The sequence below is a fragment of the Lepisma saccharinum genome, chromosome 4 (genome assembly GCF_977018435.1).
Source record: "Lepisma saccharinum chromosome 4, izLepSacc3.1, whole genome shotgun sequence".
Taxonomy (NCBI): domain Eukaryota; kingdom Metazoa; phylum Arthropoda; class Insecta; order Zygentoma; family Lepismatidae; genus Lepisma; species Lepisma saccharinum.
In genome coordinates, this window is record NC_139232.1 from 68367 (window position 1) to 90380 (window position 22014).

General features: G+C 35.8%; 1 protein-coding gene across 1 annotated transcript in view; it reads right to left on the reverse strand.

Annotated features, from left to right (window-relative positions):
• Positions 1 to 3329: 3329 nt before the first annotated feature.
• mRpL47 (mitochondrial ribosomal protein L47) overlaps positions 3330 to 22014 on the reverse strand; it is a 55997-nt gene continuing 37312 nt past the window's right edge. The window contains exons 3-6 of the mRNA XM_083121527.1: positions 17581 to 17677; positions 15132 to 15249; positions 8512 to 8671; positions 3330 to 3607 (exon numbers count right to left, since the gene is read on the reverse strand). Of these exons, the coding sequence (XP_082977653.1) occupies positions 3463 to 3607; positions 8512 to 8671; positions 15132 to 15249; positions 17581 to 17677 (520 nt within the window). The 3' untranslated portion in view covers positions 3330 to 3462. The remainder of the gene's footprint in view (positions 3608 to 8511; positions 8672 to 15131; positions 15250 to 17580; positions 17678 to 22014) is intronic.

Sequence of the window (22014 nt, forward strand, 5' to 3'; positions counted from 1 at the left end):
GCCTAATATGCTAGTAAAAAACATTAAACAAGGAAAGAACATATGTTTGTACTTACCTTAAAAGTCCTCAATACTATGTGAAGTAAGCCGTCTAGTTACGAACATGTTAGTACTCAACAATAACACTTAAGTCACACACTGTTGAGGAAAGTACTCGATGGCCGAAAGCCGAAAGGAAACAAATCCACTCATTCTGCCGTCCATTAGATTATGTTAGCACAGTTCACAAAAGCGCTGCTTAAAGTTAGTGTCCCGTAGTTCACTGATGCACCAAGAGAGAGTATCTCCACGATTTTTTCCCCTAGAAAAACTCACAGTTCTAATACGATGTTATTAACGAAAGAAAGTTATGTACTTTGTAGGATTATTTATTATCTTAATCGTACCTGAGAATTGATTGTTTGAATAAGTGTGCCTTATTTCCACACCACAGTCAAATCAATCCATGGCATAAAGTATACTGAGCTTCAGATATCTACAAACAGATCGACTGAAAGCTGTGCTACAATTGGATCCAGCAGAGTGTAGACATACGACAATATTGAAGTTATTTTTATTTTTAAAATACAACTTATTATGTAATTTTTCACAAGCATTATTACATTTACTTTATCCATGTTTCATTTTATGGTTTCAACTTTATTAAAGTAGTTTTGTATTGAGCAGTTTCAAAACTATTTGTAATTTCTACTAAAAATAAATATATTTGTCATGAAATATGCAATAATTTTTTTTACAAGCTTGCATTAGTAGGCATTCTATCCTTAAAAAAACAGTGCTATGGGGAGAATCGAAACGGGGACCCTTCATGTGGTGAGCCGGTATCATAGTGAACGGATCACACCGTCCTTCTTGATTTATCGCTTATATGCTCCTACCCATGTGTTGAAACCATATTGCACTATTCTATCTGCTATTCATAGAAAGTATTTCAAAGAGTATATTACAATTAAATTAGTGTTACTCGAAACTACGAAACATAATGTTTTCTTGTTAACTCTACGTATTGTAAACGAGGATATTTAGAATTCAGTCACATATAGGATGGCCTATGTCATGTATGATTCAACAGTCTACTTAATACTGCAAGCTGAGCATGTGCAGTTCTACGATTGACAAGCTTTGTGATCTCTGTCCGAGCCCACAATTCACACAGTGAACGCGAAGTTTTTCTCAGCAGTATGACGTCATCCTTGCTTGTTTTGCAGAGGGGTGCCCAAGAATATGCAGTGGCGTATCAAGGGGTGGGCGAAGTGGGTGACAGCCTGAAACCTCGCGTCTCATGGAGTTGATACAAAAAATTTATTAAATAGAAGTGAGAGGGGGGAAAAGATGGAACAGGCTAATTTTTGTAGGCAATAAAATTAAAACATTGTTTTTATCTGGCTTTAAATTCTAGTTAAACGTTATAATACGTTAAATCAGGGGCGTAACATACAGACTCTAAGCCTAAGGGGGCCCGGAAAAATTAAAAATTATTGCCATATTTCTAATGTGTAACATTTTCACAAAAATTCACGATATCTTGCGTGGATATTTTTACCCATTTATTCATTTCTCGAATAAGAAGCAATTTGTCTTGTCTTTTCTTCTTTCTCCCGACCTTGCACTTTAGATTCTAATGTGTTAACAATAAAGCACCCCCAACTGCCACAAAGCAAGTGTGAGGCATTTAAATGCTTGGGTCGTTTGCAACTCAAGAAGGCAATGGATAATATAAGCAGTTCTTCCTTCCTACAGCTTCATATTTCAGCTTCCGGAAAATAAAGGAAGACATTATTAGAGTGAGTGAAATTATTAAATATAATTTTCTTCAATAATTTATTATACAAATATGATAATTTGCTGAAGATTTTGTATCGAGTCACATTGAGATTTCAAATTTAAAAACAGGTTGGGGACTCATTTTCTCATCTCGCCCAGGACCTCGCGATATGTTGCTATGCCACTGGGTATATGGGTTGTCATTGTTCTTCTATTTTATTTAAAAACAATCAACTCATATTTTACCTCACAGGGTGGGCCTCAAAGGGTTAAGATTTTTCGCCAATATCTCTCTGTCCACCCTATTGGCTTTTGTTAGAAGCAATTTAGTATTGAAAAAACTACACGAAAAACACATCCTAAGTGGCATCGATGAGGAATTAGATTTATCGTATTTTGCTTCTTATAAATGTCTACAATGTCTACGTAATAAAAAAATAATCTGCTCTAAAAGAGATTCGAACCTGCGATCTTCAGACAACTGGGCCAGGCCTTTACCACTTTATCACTCCAACAAACTAACTTGATATTTTGTCTTAAGGATCGTCAGCAATCTTGCAAACTTTGTTAACATAAACTAGTTTATTTTTACAAGCTGGAATAGACAAAGTCTGCAACTCAGAACTAGACTTCTGTGGCAACTTATTCTCTCCCATCTACATTACTGTGACAAAACCCCGTAATGTAAATGTGAAGGGGCATTATTACATGTTGCAAATCATTTCTCATACCATCGTTAGTTCCAGATTTGGTCACAGCCACCAAGCATTTAGTTTCTGGACATATAGTACTTGGTTTTTCAATAATACAACACAATAATTCAGAAAAGAATGTTGCTCATTACTTTTGGTATGACCCTTGTACGTTACATATGTAATTGTGTTTTGTCATCAGATGTTTGAAGTTATTACAATGCATCTTGTTATCAATCTCTTGCTTTTTTATCAGTCAAAATCTTACCTTCCATACTGTTCACAATGGGTCTAGGACATTTTGGTGTGGATATTTGGTGCCTTTCTCTTTACACGCCTTTTCATCTCTGACCTCTGCCACTCACTTTCACTTTTCAGTAACTATGAATACTGAATGTGAGTTACTTCTTCATCACAGAAAATGGCTTCGTTAGTGAATAGCTCTCATGGTGGAGGAACTAATTCATAATGGATTTTCGTATTTAAAAGAAATGATAAAGTGTACTGGTAGTGCTCTCTGAAAAAGCAGCACAAGGCCTGTGCCCACACTGTGAATGGTGAAGTTGTGAAATTTGTAAATGAACATACACATGCAGATGTATGTGGACTAAACCACTGCCAGCGAAATGCCAAGAAAGTAATGTGTAGCATTGCTTGTATGTAAGGAACATAATAAAGAGCAATCAATTTAAAAGAACATTAATTTGTTTCTGTACACAACGTTATATGTAGCTTGCACGAAAATGTCCTGGCATCTAAGTGTGTGGCACCAATATTACCTGGTACCAAAATGTCATGACTCCCGTTCACATTGCTAGCATATTTTATCTGTATTAAAATAATAAAAATATATGGATATAATATGTAAATGAATGTGAATTATGGATAACTTTTATTTGTACACACAAAGCTACAGTGTATCAAATGAGAAAATATTTGGAATAAACTACTACCATCAGTCTTCTGCAAGTTGCACACCTCACATATCTTCTGTTATGTTAACAATTTAAGAGTTAAATTCATGGTGTCCACGAGCTCTCTTGTACAGTTTAGCTTTTTCAATATCCACATCTGGATACTCCTGCTTTAAAGCCTCCATGTCCATGTTGGGGAACCTCTTGAGAAGATGCATCACATGATCTCTTCGTCTCCTGCAAAACAAGCAAGCGTCTACCAAAAAGTATCCAATAAACAGTGTAAAATGTTAATATTATATCTTGTGCTGTAAAACAAAAGTTATGGCTTCTTCAAAATTCCTAACTTTAACTGACCAAATACTGACAAATTACTGACCTATTTATTTACACCATTTCAACAAATTTCCTTCATAAAAGTAGGATTTTGTTTTTAAAACATCAGTATCTGCCCTACACCTTTGTCAAAGCCAACAATTGCACAATTTTTTACTGACGATAAGACAATGTTTAAATATTGAGCAAAATGCTTTAAAAAAAAGAGAGCAAAAAGGAAGTGTAGCAGATGATGAAATGTTATCTTTGTCTTTGGTTATTTTGCTGGAAAAGAATATTAATAAACTCTTGTTTTCTGCACTTCATTGGCAAGCATCCCTTTCTTGCTCTCTTCCAGTGCTTTCTCCACTCTTGGCACAAGCTGTGCAGTGTTGATTCTCACCATGACTTTTGTCTCAAGAGCATTCTTCAGTTACCAATGTTCTGACCATTTTCCATCCCTGTGTACAGTGCCATATCTATAAACTGCAAAACCAAAACCCCGCAGTGTGCGTGCGTGTGTGTGTGTGTGTTGGGGGGGGGGGGGATGGATGAGCAACCCTCTAGGGGGCCCTTGCGATGTCCTTTACATACCACCTGAATATTGTAAAGTGTAAGGATTTGTTGTTCATTTTAAGTTGGCTAAGATGCACCAGTTTTCGTTTTCAGTTAGTAACTTCTGTTTAATGCTCCATGCCACTAACTGAACATTAATCTGCAGTGTGAAACTACGAGTAGAGATTCTAGAAACAGGCATTGATTGGTCCATCATTCTCAGGTGAATTGTTGTCTCTAAACAGCTCTCAAATGTGATTTTATCAAAACTGAAGACAGCAAAAGTTCTGACATTTTCTTTCAGAAGTACAGCATGTGTATTTTATATAGAAGGGGCCTTTCAAAATATTTTGCAGGAGTATAACCAGTTCATTCAGATGCATTGTTATATGGGCATTAAAATTTGATAAGATTGGTCACTTTAATCTTAAATTTTCAGTGGGGGCTTTTGTTTTATTGCTTTCCCCACAATTAATCAGCACTGATTCTGAAATTTCATCATTATCGGAGCTATTGTTAAAATGTTATTCAAAATTAAAATATTGACACATATTTTATTGATTTTCATGCTATAATGCAAGCAAGCATTGCAAAGATGGGGAAATTTTGTAGCTGTAATTCTAGTATTTGGTAATCTTTCTTTGCTAATTAGTACTCACAGTTGTTTCACAAGGTTTTCCATACATTTGCAATGAAAACAGGCCCAATTTGAAGTTAATTTAATATTTCGATGATATTCGTCAAAGAAAAATGTTTAGCTATGGTTCATCTTACAGGGTGGCTACAAACAAGCAGAAATGAAATTCCCTGACTTTTCCAGGTTTCCCAAGAAAAAATTTACATTTTTCCCTGACAATTACAAACTAAACTAAATTGATGTTTTTGCAAATGGAAATAATAAACTCATACAGATCCAGGTATGGATTTGTTAAGTACCAATATTATCTTCTATGAAATTGACTTAATTCTCTATTCTCTACGATTTGAATTCATACTGCAAAATAGTGAATTTGGAAAATTATTACAATCACAAGCTAGGGAAGGATTATGGAATTTTATCATACGCAGTAATTTTAAAATAAAATACTTGATTAGTTTTTTAGTTATGACTGAATTAGATTAGAGTGAAGAGTGATTGATAAATTACAAAATGTATTTCTTAATCACTTTCCTTATACATTCTCGGTATCATATGTGGATATTTCCAATGAGGTTTGGAACCCTCTGCTTGCAAGAACCATGAGTGCGTACTCATTTTTCATTGCATAAAGCTACTTCTCCCTTCTCAGTAAAGCAAACAACTTAATTCTTGCATATAAGTAAAACAATTGAATTGTACAAAAGAAAGTGTCATATTTCCTTACATTATCAATGGGATTTCTGCTTCAGTACAGTATATCCAAGTGAAGTACTGTGAAACTGACAACATGCAGTTATACCATTATTGCTGACGAAAAGGGTATGTAGGTATGGCCTTATTTAATTTTTTCCTTCTCTTTGTTTTTTTTTTATTTTTTTAAATAAAATCTTCGACTCATAAGTCTAGATCAACATGGATATTTTATATATAAATTTCAATTCAGGAAATTTATTTCCGGAGAGGTGAATCGTATCAATCTCCTCTAAAGTGAGATTTACAGCTAGCCTGAATTCATAAAGTCTGTCACCAGCCGTTGCTCTCTCAGGCACTCAAAGAATGTCACATCAGTAATTTACAAATCCTTCCTGGTCTATTGGAGCTAAGGTGCTGATCACCTGGTATTTGAGGGCAATGACCAGGGAAGGAGGAAAAATAATAAAACAGAGAGCAACATGTGGAGTGGGGTCTTTTGCCTGGGATCGTCTAACAAGAAGGAACTGAGGAGATTGAGCGATAGAACACGAGGGGCATCAGCAGGGAATTGTATCATCAGAGACAGACAGGTATTGTTCCTTCCAACCATGTTGATCTAGACTTGAAGGTATAAATCCAAATGCTTGTGTTTTGCCATTTCCAAGTGTGTAGTTAGTACCTCTTGCTCATTACCATTAGGGTTACCATGAAGAGCAAGTGCTCAAATGAAGAGGATGAATGATTAAGCGAGCTACATCAACCCACCTCAATGGTTAAGACTCTTGGTTCGATCCCACATCATTCAGTAGAATGTTACAGTATTAGAAATGTAACACAAGCAATTTATAGAATTGCTTTGTATAGGTACCTGATTTAGCTAACCAAACATTAAAACAGGAACATTCTGTTAATAACAGCTTCTGAAAGTTCATATACGAGGGGCATCCTGAAAAAAGCTCAAATGGTGCCTGTACGCAGCACTAGTGGCCGGAGAGCGACACACACATGTGGGCAGGAAGAAGTGGCGTGTAGCTGTAATCTGGTACAGTCGCAATGCAGCAGTTTTAGGACAGTTCTAGGTTAAAGATTGCAGCTCTCATACAGTTTCCCACAGATTGTAATGTAGCATACGTGTAGTAATCAGATTTTTGCATGCTCAGAATTTGGCACAGAGCACACCAGACGTCGTGAGTGATAGTATGGTCAGACGATGATGCACACAATTCACGGAAGGCCAATTGAATGTGCACAACTCCATACAGCTGACTACACACGGGCCCTTTGCATCACTTCAGATGAGAGATCTTGAACCACTCCCTGTACAGCCCTGGCCTTGCATGTACAGACTTTCATCTATTTGTTCAACTGAAGAGGTTTCTGGCAGGACAAGGATTTGACAGCTACACTGCGGTAGAGATAGTTCCAGACTTTGCTGTCAGACACATATGCCATGGGCATACAAAATTTAGTGCCATGCTATGACAAATGCCAGAACAACTATGGTGATTATGCAGAAAATTAGGTTAGAACTCACTGTTACTAATGCAATAAATTACTACTGATATTCTTGTTTTATTTATGCCTAATCGGTAGGGACCGTGATTTTTTGTTATTTTTTTTCAAATTGGTGTATATTTTTATTTTTTACTATTCGGTGTTATTTTTCCCAAAATTCACATTTTCATTTTAGCGCATTTTCTGGCAAATACCTGAAATCATACCTTCATTGTGTTTTTAAATTACTGTTTCAAATTGTAAGTCACATAGCCTACACCTCTTCGTGAGAGTTTGATATCTTGGAAGTTGGGAAAATTATTTTCCATACCCCCTTTATAATTTTAAGGTAAGGGTTTTAGATAATGGACAATATTTACGCTTACACAGAATAATATATGAGAAAGTTGAACAACATGAAGCAGCCTGAAACAAGGGAAGTACACTTTTGGCCACAAAGCGGTTTGTAAGTGTGATTAAGTGGATTTGTTGCCAACATATGGTTTGCTGTGTCTGCTACATATTGCAGTGACTGTTTTGCAAGCAACGCTGACAATCTCTTGTTATGTTTTCCACTATAAACAGACCATTCATCTTTTTAACAATATCATCTACTTCCCATGTCTGGATTTCATAAGATTTGGTTTAGTAAGAGCAGCAATTTTAGTAATTTTTAGAGGCACATATTTTTGGTAAATAAAAAAGCAAAATTTCGGTATAAAAAATGAGTCAATTTCGGGTTCAAAAGCGGTAAATAAAATAAAATATCGGTGTTATAGCGGTGAAAAATTGGATCAAAAGTGGTATATAAAAAGACATTTTGGTTTCAAAATTGTGAATATAATCCTAAATTTGATTTAAAAACTACACTTATTCCACAGAATTAACATTTCACTTCTAATAGCCCATTTATGTAGTTATCCGAGTATTAAGTTTATTTCTGTGTAAAGGAGTCAATTTTTGTTTCTCCAATATTAACAGCAGAATTAATCAATTTTCCGGGAATTGCATAACTCTCAGGATAATTCAGACCTCAGAAGGTGCCGCGTCGGTGAATAAACCCTAAATTTAGTGTTTATGAGTTAATTTCGCATTATTTCGTGACAAAACATGGTCACAAAATGCATCTCACACCTTTCAAATACATGAAAAATTAACACTACAATGTGTTTTTTCAAATTTCGTTTTTTCGTTAAAAACGAAATATGCATGCCCCTAGTAATTTTTCATATTTGTAAAGAAAATGCATGTAGAATTCATGCTGAATTCCTGACATTGAAAATTCCCAGTCAGTAGACACACAGTCTATGGGTTGATTCACAATGGTTCAATATGGTGAACATGTGATGGTCACATGCAGCGTCCAAGTGTCAAAGAGAAGTAAATACATAAAACATTCCTCAGAATAAAAATAAGTAAAAAAAAAAAATAAAAAAAATCTTACCCTCGTTCTCGTTTCTTCTCCACAAACCTCTGTTCCCTGTACAGCCTGAGGAATTTGTGAACAGCGTAGCCACCGTAGCCGAACTTGTGATTCTCCTGCCAAGTCTTGTTCATGAATCTTGGCACCAGATGCTCAAACATTCGGTAATAACTTCTCATACCTAACAGAAAGGTAAAACATAAATCAAGTTGAAAAATGAACTTCTTACTTATCTACAAGCTGTAATGTTCTACTTCTCTAGATCTTAAAGGATAGCGCCATGTAGGTCCGTGGGAGGATAGACACTAAATTAGTAGAACTTAAAAGTTTTATTGTTTGACGCTTTTATAGCGTCGCTTCAGGGTTCGTTGATTGAAATGTTATGGGGTTAGATTACAGTAAGAATGTGGTTCGCAATAAGGTCTTGCTACACAGAAAACTCAAGAAATAATCAAACACTAGCAAAGCACAAAATAATCAATCGACAACCAACTACACTACCAACACCAATCATATTATGTTTACTTAGTTTATAATTGCTATTAACTGATGTTCTAGAGCTTGTGGGATAATTACAACATAAGTCAACATTTGTATCAACTGCAATTTATTCAAACATAACATGTGTACGTTGCCAAAATTTTAACAATATCCCCATCGATCTCGTACAAACAGTGGGAAAGATCGTTAGATTATTTCAACATATTCAATCTGTCTTTTATTACATCATTATTCTTAACATTCCAGCATTCAATATTAATTTGACCTAATTGCAATATGTATATTTTCGACCAGCGAAAAATGCCTATTCAACAACAATTAAGTAGTCAAAATCATGCGTCCAATTATTTACGTCATTTTACATGAGCTCATCTGAAATCTTTGTACGTGCATGTACAACAATTAATATACAACATCAAATTACACATACAATGACTCTCTATAAAAAAGACGTAGATGCTCTCATTAAGCAAGGTAATAGGTGGGGGGTAGTTTAATCAAGCATGCATCCTTTAAGCAAAATTAATCGGAGGTTGAGAAAATTGCTACAACGTGCACTTTCTTGTTGCAAGTCCCTCTTTGATGCACTAAGAGTTAACATTTATATAAGTCGTAATAAACAGCGTATCTATATCCCATACATGGTTTAATCAAAACGTTCTGAAACTTTAGTATCACACACAGAAAATCCATTACTAGTGACACAAGTATACGTCACTTTGTAGTTCACACAAGTTATGTATGATTTATACTAAAGGACACTAAGTAATTATGCTTGTTTATACTGAATTGTAGATTCACTGGCATATAGTAAAAGGGTAGTACATTTTTTATTATGCAACGGAGACGTGGACGTATCATTTGGCAATCCCACATCACTTTTATGTTGAGTTTAATGACACCCGTCAAAATACTACTGTTCACCACACTAGCCAGCACATACCTCAATTATAACAGAAGTGTTCTCCGACGTTGTCACGTCTAATAGGCAGGGAGTTGAAACTTCTAGGAATTACAATTTCCGCTACAAAGCCACGCTCAGCAACAGAAATGTAGTCCATTTTTGACGTTGCAGGAACAACGAAGCACCCCTTTCCAAAACCTAGTCGTTCTCACTTCCTTGTGGTTGGCTTCAACACCGAAGTAGACTTCATGGTACATTTGGCAACGTCTCAGTGGTCGATTACGATCCCCTCATTCACAACCGTAGCTTAGTAAAACGTTTTCCACTGAATGTGTGAAAATTTCAACATAGACGAGTTCTTGGCACAATGCCGCTGCTTACGTAAAACACACTTAACACTTCAAACATAGTATAGGTTCCTTCCGACGTTCCGTGTGCATTTTCAAATACCAATATCACTTCAATGCATGTTTCCCCCCATTTGAAGTTTACGGCATACTTGCCCAAAGTTACACCAAATGAGGTACATCTAGCAATGCGTACCTGTATCGATGAAAGTTGCGAAACATCTGTTGCTGTGTTAGCATGCAATTTTCAAGCAGTAAAAGAAACGCATAAGTGCTGCCTTTTGGCGTGACTTTAATCCAGCACAAAAGAAAAGTAAACAAATGCACGGAGCGTTCAGGGGCAAAACAGACTTGTGGCGATAAACGGTAAATGTTTCTTTTATTTTTTTATATAGCGTGAAATTCGCCACAAAGAACATGATAATTACAGCTACACAAGGTGTGTCAGTGGCAATGTTGCTTTCAGCTGATTGGCTTGAGTGGTGATTGATTGGATTGGCCATACGTATAACAGCATTCTGTAGTTTCAGGAGAGAAAAATTTAAATATCTGTAATATTCATATAATCATCATCATCCTTCACAGTTTCCTGCCTCTGGCTGGGTCTGCATAGAAGTCAAGTCTCTCAATTTTCTCCTGGTCGTCCACCACTCCCCTCTTTCCACGGTGTTCCAATCTTGTCCTCTTCTCCTAACACTCTCCACTATCTGTTCTTTCCACTGACATCTTGGTCTTATTCCCACTCCTTGTGCATGGTAACTCTAGTAAGAGGTAGTCTTTGTGCATCCATCCTCTTTATGTGTCCGAACCACCTCATCTGTGCCTCATCTATCCTGTCATCTATCATCTCCTCATTCCTTATTCTATCTCTTCTAGTCTTTCCCAGTATACTCCTTAAGAATTTCATCTCCACTGCCTGCATCTTACTTTTACCTGTCTCTGTCATTATCCAAGTCTCTGCTCCGTACGTAATTATTATATATATTATATATTAATCTTCGAACACTGATAAAGTCCACCACCCATTTGCCCTCTTCTATTTACCTCCTCATCTATTCTTCCACTTCTCTCAATTATGCTTCCTAGATATTTGAAGCTCTCCACTACCCTCAACTTTATTCTTGGTTCATTTCTGGCTCTGTTTCTTGTTGTTATTAGCACCTCACTCTTTACTGCACTGAATTTTATTCATACTCTTCTGATTTCCTCATTCCAACTATCAAGCTGTCTCTGTACTACTTCTACCCTGTTCCTTCTTATTACTAAGTCATCAGCTAACAAGGAACTTCATCTCTTCCTCTCTTCCTCTCTTCCTCTCCTATCATCTTCCCCACCTCTTTGTTAATTGCATCCATTGTAATTATGAAGAGCAGTGGGGAAAGAGCACTTCCCTGTTTTAGTCCATTACTTATACTGAACCACTCTGTTCTTCCACTGGTGTCTTCACACAGCTCTGGTATGCCTTGTATGTGCTCTGCACTCTACACACTACCTCTTCCTTGACTCCTTTCTCTCTTAGAGCCTTCCAAATCTTTCTTCTGTTCATGCTATCGTATGCCTTTTCTATATTTAGGAATGCCATAATCGAATCATTTCCATACTCGCAGTGCCTTTCCTGCAATTGCCTTATGGTGAATATCAGATCTACTGTTGATCTGCCTCTTCTAAATCCATACTGTTCCTCTCTCATGTTCAGCTCTGTTACTTCCGAGTCATTCCATATGAAATCAACACAGCCTACAACCTGACCATCTCCGATATTCATGAAATTTGGGGAGTTGAAACTATGAATGAAACTTAGTAACTATGAAAATTTTTAGTTTCGTGCATCTTGTAATTGTTAAATTATTCAAGGTCAAAGTTAGCATAAATTGTCCTTTTTGAGCCTGCTCAGCTATACTAAATCTGCTGTAACTCCGCCCCTATTTTGCCTAGGAAGCTCAAATAAAGCTTATTGTACAGGTAATTGAACAAGCTTTCCAGTGATATGTAACAAGCCTACCTTTGGATAAAAATATAATTTTGTCACGTGACCTTGAATATCTCAAAACGTCATCACCAAAAATCGTCAAAAAAATATATTTGGTCCCTCATACCATACTCTAAAACATATCAAATAATCATTCTGGGACTGCAATGGGATCAGAAGATACAAAATAATATGTGTAACTATGTGACTGATAAAAGCCCCATTATATGAACTATGACGAGTCAAATGTCACTTAACACCCCCTACAAAATATAAAGCAGTTATCCTGGGTATAATTGGCCATGAAAGAAATAGGTTAGGCACAGGCCGATCCCTAACCGTGTGTGTCAAGCGCAGGTCCGGCATATTGTTCACCGCCATATTGAATTCAACGCAAAAATTTCAAAGGAAAGGGGGGGGGGGTGATGTGATATATCAAATCAGGCTAGAATTTCACGAGAAATGAAGTGACGAAGGTTTATCCAACATATATTTAACCAGGAAAAAGTTATTATTGCATGCTTGTAACCATTTTCTCCTTTTCGAGGTGTTAAAAACAAAGCATTGGAATGCTCCTAACGTGTTAGGAACTCATCGAGATCACGCTGATATCTTGGGAGAGAAAGAAGTATACGCACCATTGCATATGATTTTAATCAGCGACATTCACCAAATAGTTGAATAGTGAAGAATATTGGGAAAAGTATCTCAAACAATTACGTGACGCTTCCTTTGGAATGAAAAATTCTTCAGTGACGAGGCTAATTTTTATGTTCACGGTGAAGTTAATAAAAATAATATGCAATACCTGTGATTTGCCCAGTCGAATGGTTGCTGCTGGTAAGCTGCTGATGTGGTATAGTGCATGTAGAACTGGAATGGTTGGTCCATATTCAACAACGGAACCTTAAATGGTGAGGGCTTCTTGGATTTGTTAAGTGAATAGGTTTTTCATCCTTGTTTAGGGATATGGCACTTTTCCAGAGTTTTGAAACAGGACAGAGTGTGACCACACTATTAAAAGGCCTGCACATTCCCCAGATCTAACAACTTACTAGGACTTTTACCTTCAGAAACATTTAAAGAGAATGGTGCAAGCACTAAAAGTCCCTGATATTGACCATCTGAGAGAAGGCATAGGTGTTGCTTGCAATGTTGATGCACCTGCTATTTTGCCAAATGTTCTATAGAGTGTGAGAGACGTCAACGAGTGTGCTCACAGGAACATTGACAACATTATAATGTGCATATATCGTAAGTGCAAGATATGAGTACAACTTTTTGCTGGCTAAAAATGCGTTGGAAAAACCTTCGTCACTTCATTTCTCGTGAAATTCTAGCCTGATTTGATATATCACATCACCCCCCCCCCCCCCTTTCCTTTGAAATTTTTGCGTTGAATTCAATATGGCGGTGAACAATATGCCGGACCTGCGCTTGACACACACGGTTAGGGATCGGCCTGTGCCTAACCTATTTCTTTCATGGCCAATTATACCCAGGATAACTGCTTTATATTTTGTAGGGGGTGTTAAGTGACATTTGACTCGTCATAGTTCCTATAATGGGGCTTTTATCAGTCACATAGTTACACATATTATTTTGTATCTTCTGATCCCATTGCAGTCCCAGAATGATTATTTGATATGTTTTAGAGTATGGTATGAGGGACCAAATATATTTTTTTGACGATTTTTGGTGATGACGTTTTGAGATATTCAAGGTCACGTGACAAAATTATATTTTTATCCAAAGGTAGGCTTGTTACATATCACTGGAAAGCTTGTTCAATTACCTGTACAATAAGCTTTATTTGAGCTTCCTAGGCAAAATAGGGGCGGAGTTACAGCAGATTTAGTATAGCTAAGCGGGCTCAAAAAGGACAATTTATGCTAACTTTGACCTTGAATAATTTAACAATTACAAGACTCACGAAATTAAAAATTTTCACAGTTACTAAGTTTCATTCATAGTTTCAACTCCCCAAATTTCATGGAAATCGGAGATGGTCAGGTTGGAAATTGCACATATCTGTGTTGCTTTGGCATGGCATGACTCTTCCCTCATTTTTTCTCTAATATTTTCTCATACACCTTCAATGAGTGGCACATAAGTGTTATTCCTCTTTAGTTTTTACATTCCTTTCTGTCACCCTTCATGAATATGGGAACTATAGTCCCTTTGTCCAATCTCCTGGCATTATTATTATATTCATATAATACTACGCATAACAGTAAACTTGATCAAAATTACATCAGTACTGTTTTTTTTTAAACAGTTCCTAACTAATAAAATGTTACTTTCTAAATATCAATGTACTCAAGCTTGTTTTTCTGGATTTCCTTTCCACATTTTTGTTGCCCGGTCCTCTACCACTGAGCCACACCTTCAACTGAACACATGCTTTTCCACAACCATAATCATAATCACATTTCAACATAGTTGAATTTGCAAATAAATGGAATAAAAGGTTAGAGACAAAATCCGATGTAACAAATCTTAGATGCAGAAGAAACAGAGCTGACCAAAAAAGAAAAAAACCTCTTGGTTCTCACACAGACAGCAATTTATGGTTCCACCCTTGGACACGCTTGAGACAAGGGCACCATTTAAATCACAAACTGTTCCAACATTTTATTTTATTTTTAATTCATATGAATTATTGCCATTTTAACAGTTTCAGACTGTATCTTGAAAATAAACTGTAAAATAATTGTCTTTGATCCACCTCTGAACCAAAATTTATATTTCAAAAATGATTTCTAAAAATATATACAATTATACAATTAACGTAGAATGTTTCCTGAACCAGTGAGAGATGATTCGCCCCAATAATCCTCCCCTTATAGGAACACTGCTATGTCTCCCAAATGCTGTACTGAACCCTTTGGATAGCATAAGAAATAATTCTAGCACATACCCAGTTGATTATTCACAAGTCGCCCTGGCCTTTCTCCTGATGCTCCTGTTTCCAGTTCAAAGTAGGCTTTGTTCCGTTCTCGGATGACTCCCTCCAGATTCTCCATACTCTCCTTCACCTGGAAAAGTTCAATTTAGAAATTTCCATGAAAACTTTGTGCAATGGATATTATGGCAAAGTAATGAAAGTCTGAGCCAGGATTCCATGTTTAGGATAAAGGTGATTTCAAGCAGATGGAGAAGCAGCAATTTTGTTCTATATAAATGTTTTGAGTTGATTTTAGGTCACAGAGATGAGTGGTATTATTTATTATGTCACTGCCAACTCTATGTGATATCCAAAAGATCTTAATGCTTAAAACATGACATTTGAAGTACACTGTGTAAGATAAAAATACAAATTAATGTGAGCAATAAAATAAGCAACAACAACAGTCAAAATATGTACTAAAATTTTAAACACTTACCCTAAAATATATTATAGCCTGTAATATGCTTCACAATCCGACCATTTTTATCAAGAATTGAACGAATCTCCATCTACAGACCCATGTTTCTTCCATGGTTGGCTAATATAATTTCTCAACATGGACAGTAAAAAATTATTGCATTTCAGAGCAAAGTCCACTTTATGCACAAAAGGCCCAAAGTGGCCTTAACACACAGGAGAAGGCTAATCAGGACTGAACCTACAGTTTAAAGTGGGATTCGAACCTGGGACCCCTTGATTACAAGGAGACGATGTTACCACTCTGTCATTGGGGAGGCACTTATTGCCTTTCAGTTACTTGTATTTTAAGAAGAAATTGACGATTAGTTTCTGAAGTTTATTTGAGGTTTTTATTGCAAATAACGGAACCATCATGCAGTAGGGATACTGATTGTCTCCAAAAATTGTAAAAGAAATTAATAAAAATTGGAGAGATATCTACATCATCCTGATTTACACACTTTAAAAATGATATTTGATTTGTGAGATATAATAGCTTGTATGCAATGATACAAGGTTACAAAGTACTGAAATTCTTGTCAAAACCAAATTTCCAACAAAAACATTATTATTTATGTGGGATACAGTGACAAAACTAATGGTAATCAACTAATTCACAGCAAAGAAAAAAGCCTAGCATTTTTCCCCATCAACTTTAGACATCATCTTGGACAAATGTTTTGGCTCGGATTCCTTTTCTTTAAAAAAAAAAAAAAAAAAAAACGAAGAAAAATACTCCAAAACATCAGAGTGGTTACACATCCAATATATAAATTTGATATTGTCCAGGTTTTCAGGACTTCAGAAATTCTGCATGATCTTTACTGCACACAAGGAGTAGTGCTGTTCACAGTGGTCATTAGCTGATGTGCGTGTGTGCAAAAGCACCCACAAAAAGTAAATGGTTCTCTCAAATTAATGTGCGATGGCTGGCAAAAAGTTAATGAACTTGGAAGGCTTTTCATTGCATCATAATTTAATTACCTGTGGCAACAATAGCATGTGTAAATTTCCATCTGAATCACCAAAAAGTAGCCTAAATATCTAAAATATTAAACTGAATATTTCAATGTTCAGAGCACAATTGGCATTAAACAACATTAAACAACTCTGGTAAGCACCTCACTCCTTCAGTATTACAGATTTCAAATGCACTATTCTTTTGAAGTATAGGTGCCGAAATATTTGCAACCAGAAGGAAGTGTGTCCTCTTTTTCCCCAACCACTGCTTCAGTTTGGAGTGATCGTGTTCCTGCAATGATCTGTACCAGTTTTACTTGTAATTATCAATCTTTTATAATAATGCATGGATATTACTGACTGAAATAAAATAATGTGTGAAATGTATAATTTTAGGCTGATATTCATTTTCCAGGGGCATTACTAATGCGATATGGCTTCTTAATTCTTGGGAAAAACGAAATTATCCAAGCATATGGAAATTTGACATGTGTGAAATTTTCTGCAAGTGCCCATAGCATACTCGTATATCTTTGGAGTTGAATAGATACATTTATATTTGTAGTACAAAATTCATGCATCACTTGACATATTTCATCCTTGCAAATCAGGTAGTATTTTTGTTAGGTTAGATGCTTTAGTAATTTGATGTTTATATTAGATTTATTATTGATGCTTTTGTTTGGTTAAAGTGTATTTAGTTTTGTCCTTCATATGTGTGTGTGTAATGAATGGAATTTTGAAGGAAAAACAGTGCTAGCAGTCTGGGATAGGAGGCCCTGTAAAAAACTTCATCACAACCCAAAGAAAAAGTAGTTTCTAGCCGTAAAAGGTTGTTGCACCAGTAATTTAAAATGATGACTTGCATTTCCCTCCACATTTCAACACACAATTCACACAACAGGTCTTAAAAAATAGGACATAAATATTTGCTACTCACAAATACATAGTTACCAATAGAGCAAATGATGCAGTGAACATAAAATTTTACCCTACTCACTTTGTCAATTCTTTCCGGATTGGGGAAGAGCCGCACTTCTTCATTGCATTCGTGTTCCATGGTAATCAGCATGTTCTTCTCCTTCAACAGCACAAACCTGGAAAATTCCTCAACGTTACTTTATAGCTCAAGCTCTGCTGATACTTAGATACATTGAAACCAATTCCAGCATTGATGTGTTTCACAACTTATCATCTACTTAAATAGTTTTATTTTTTGTGCTCCGGTCTTGAAATTCAGGAAACAACAGCTATGGTGTTGACTGCGCATCACCTACAGAAAAAGATGATTGGGATTGGCAATTATATGGGTTAAGTGAAAAAGTGGCATTTTAGGGGTATATTGTCTTAGTTGGCAACACTAACAGGTTGTAATTTTGACAACTGATGGAGGCATATGTGTCTAAATATTGGTCACACATTTAAACGAAAAGAAAAAAATAATAATAATTTTGCACCTAAATTTCACTCCCGAGAGGACCCTGTGCTACTTCTGGCTACCCTGAATTCTCTTCACCCATGCCTAAGCAAAAATAAAAAAGCAAAATTTTGGTACAAAAACAGAGTCAATTTCAGGTTCAAAAGCGGTAAATAAAATACAATTTTGCTGTTATAGTGGTGAAAAAGCATATAAAATGACATTTTGGTTTTAAAAATGTAAATATAATCCCAAATTTGATTTCAAAACTGCACTTACTACACAAAATAAACATATCCCTTCTAATAGCACATTAAATAATTACCAGAATATTAAGTTTATTCCTGTATGAAGGGGTCCATTTTTGCTTCTCAAATATTTACAGCAGAATTAATCAATTTTAAGTGAATTGCATAACCCACAGGATAATTCTAACTTCAGAAAGTGTCGCGTCGGTATATAAATGGCAAATTTCGTGTTTAAGAGTCTATTTTGCATCTTGCAGTTCATTTTGCATTATTTCGTGACAAGACAGGGTAGGGAAATGCACCTCACACCTTTCAGAAACATGATAAATTAACATTACAATGTGTTATTTCACATTTCGTGTTTTTTGTCAAAAACGAAATATGCATGCCTCTACCCATGCTCCTTCGCAGTACCAGTATTGATCTCACAATACTCACACGGCTTTTTGGTCAAGCCTCGTCCTTCGTCTTCTGAAGGAAGTGTGGAATGCTTCATTGTTAGTTTGGGTTGGTTAGGTTTAGCTACACTGCAATTTCTTGGGTTTGACCAAAAAGGTATTATTTATACCAATAAAAACTAGACCTAACAACAAAAACATTTAGTTGATTGAATCGATTGATTGGGTTATTTTAAGTCACTCTTTTCTGCCACTTTTGGTTAACCGTGGCAAAACAAAAGCATTTAGGAAAGGGCAGGGCTTGAGCAAAAGCTTGTTCGAGTCTTGTCTGATAAGTGAGACCCTGACGACACTGCCTGATCTCTTGACGACAATGGGATCAGCATCATGTGATGGCATTTACCAAGACATATATCCAAAACTAATAAAGATATTTCAGTATTGTTATTTTGTTCATTAACATACAATTTTATGATATGTTCGAATTATAAAATAATACATTAGTTTTTAGCATTTTTAAAAAGTTTATTTAATCAAGGAAAATACTACAGTATTATTGAAATCGGGGTTTGGTATCTTACGAATGCAAATGGCTTCAAATTTGCAGGTAATCATGCCAAAAGACATTTAATGTCCAAACTGTAATTTGAAAGGAGTGGGCACAGGGATTAAAACAAATATACAGTCTCGACCACAATTGACTCTCTCGTGCTACGTGCATAACATTTTACAGTTAAAAGCCAAATTTTGATGGTCGACCTTCTAATGTTGCCAGTTAAGGTGATATGCTCCTAAAATGCCACTTTTTCATTTAATCCATATAATCACCAATCCCAAGTCCATAAATGCTGCACATGACTAATATTGGTCGCAAATGACAGATTAACATGGTATCAGTCATCAGAAGTCTAATAATTCCCCCTCTGATAACACTGGGGAACAGTGAAATTGCGGCACAGTGTTTGAGAGCTAATTTAGGGCAATTTCATGCTGCTGAATAATGATATGATAATATATTTCCTGAATTGGCTCTAATTTATGAAATAAATGCACTAAACCAAAATGGCGGAAACATAAGACATACATATAAATGAACTTCCAACAACAATTTAATATCTATTTTTGTGATTACAATCATTATTATAAAAATAAATTTATATAGGCCTATGATTATAATAATTAAGAAAATATGTACACAATGAAGTAACAAACTATGTGAAACGTTTTCTATACGATTTCCTGCTGTATTGCTTTTTAAGACAATCCCTCTGTGAGCTCCAACAGTAGTCGGCCATCATGTGGCAATCCCACCGTCCCTGGTACCTTTCTTCCATTATCCTTATGTCCTGATGGAACCTTTCTCCCCATTCTTCACTAAAATCACCAACGTTCTCAGGGAATCTGTCAATGTGGCTATGTGGAAAATGTATCTTCACACTCATATTAGCTCCCAATTTCTCAAAATTTTTCAACATATTTCCAACTATATCGGGGTACTTTTCTGCTCTGTGATTCCCCAAAAAGTTTTTGACGACGGACACAAAGCTCAGCCAAGCCTCAGATTCGATGTAAGACATGTAAGTTGTAAAATTGGCATAATTTCTAAGTGTACGAATTTGTGGTCTCTCAAAGATTCCTGCCTTCAATATTTCTATACTTAGTCCTGGAAAAGTGTGGCATATATATTTGAAACAATCAACACTTGTATCTAAGGCCTTGACAAACTGTTTTATCAACCCAAGTTTAATATGCAGTGGCGGAAGGATGATTTTGTCCCTATCTATCAGCGGTTCATGAATGATATTAGCTTTTCCCACTAATATTTTCCCTTGGGGGCCAAACTTTTATCGTCCAATGCTTTTCTCTAGCACGACTATCCCACAAACATAGGAAACAGGGATACTTTGTGTACCCACTTTGTTGTCCTAGTAAAAATTTCACCATCTTCAAATCCACACACACATGAGGCACTTATGTTCAGCATATTCAATTTTTTTCTAAAACCATTTTTATGTTTTGGTATTCTTCCTTAAGCTTTGTTGAGTGTCCGATATATTGCTTAGCAATGCTTCATAAGTTACCTAGCAACAATTTACAAATAAATAAATAAGTTTCTTAATAGGAATTTCAGACCATTATCAAATGTTGATATTACCGAGAAAAGCTTAGAGTAATTTTACCTCCTACATTTTCCATGGTGTGTTTATTTTTATAACTGGAGTCAATTCAACTGAACCAATCATACAATTGGCAATCACAGCTGTTTTGTGTGCTGAAACTGTTATTAAACTTTATGCCGCAAAATAAAATCTTTATTTTGTTCCCCAGTGTAATTCTTTAGATATTTTTCTCTCAAAAGTGGCATTCTGAAAAAAAAAATCAATGTTGACTTCTGCCATTTATTAATTTATAGAATTTTCTGTACGGAGGAAACTGATAATGTTAAGCATTGAAAAATATCTCAATGTATATAATGTAGAAAACCAAGCGTAAGCATGTGTTACAGTTTCTAAGTTATATTTTTGGTAAATAAAAAAGTACAATTTTGGTACACTTCTCCAAATGTTATCTGACCACCCTGGAAGATTTCTAAGTCCAGAAATTGTAAACTTGGAAACATAGCTCTTGAGCACCAGCAGAGAGTAGCCAACTGTACTACGGGCCCCTCTACTAGGCGATAAACTCTGTGATGAAACATTTACATTCTTGTTTAAAACATGAAGTCAGAAACTATATTCACCTAACATATCAAGAGAGAACAAAACGAATAACATTATTTCAGAATGTTCACAATAATTAATTCAGTGTAGAATTCCACAAATGTTTCCATTTGCTCAACCTTTTACCCTTCTTTTTGGCATTATGGCAATTTAAGGTATTTTTGGCAATTCAGAGATGAGATTTATTTCACTCAATCTAGATGTGAAAAAATTACAAATATTTTGAAACTAATTTGCATAACATATCCTTCATTATAATTAGCACTCACTCTAAGCAATTCTGTTTATTATTTTCTTTAATAAAGCAATAGGAACTTTCATCAATTTTAATCGAAAAATACCCAAATCATTGTTTGATCAAACAAGGAATGTGATGACTAGAGCTCGGAAGTTGATGAAAAATCATCATCTTTCCTCAGCCTTCAAAACAATGCTAAACCTCGTATCAGTCTGTGATGCCTAAGCTATGCTTCTTCCTGCCTGGTTTCTGCACCTGTCACGTGGTATCTGGTTGTCTGCTGCAAATAAGATAGACTGTCTGGAATTTAACGTTTACACAACTCTGGGAAGGAATCAATGTTCTGCCAATGAATCTGAAGCAACATTTCATCAAACACCTTGTGCCTTCTGAAAACGTTTCTGCTGTGGTTG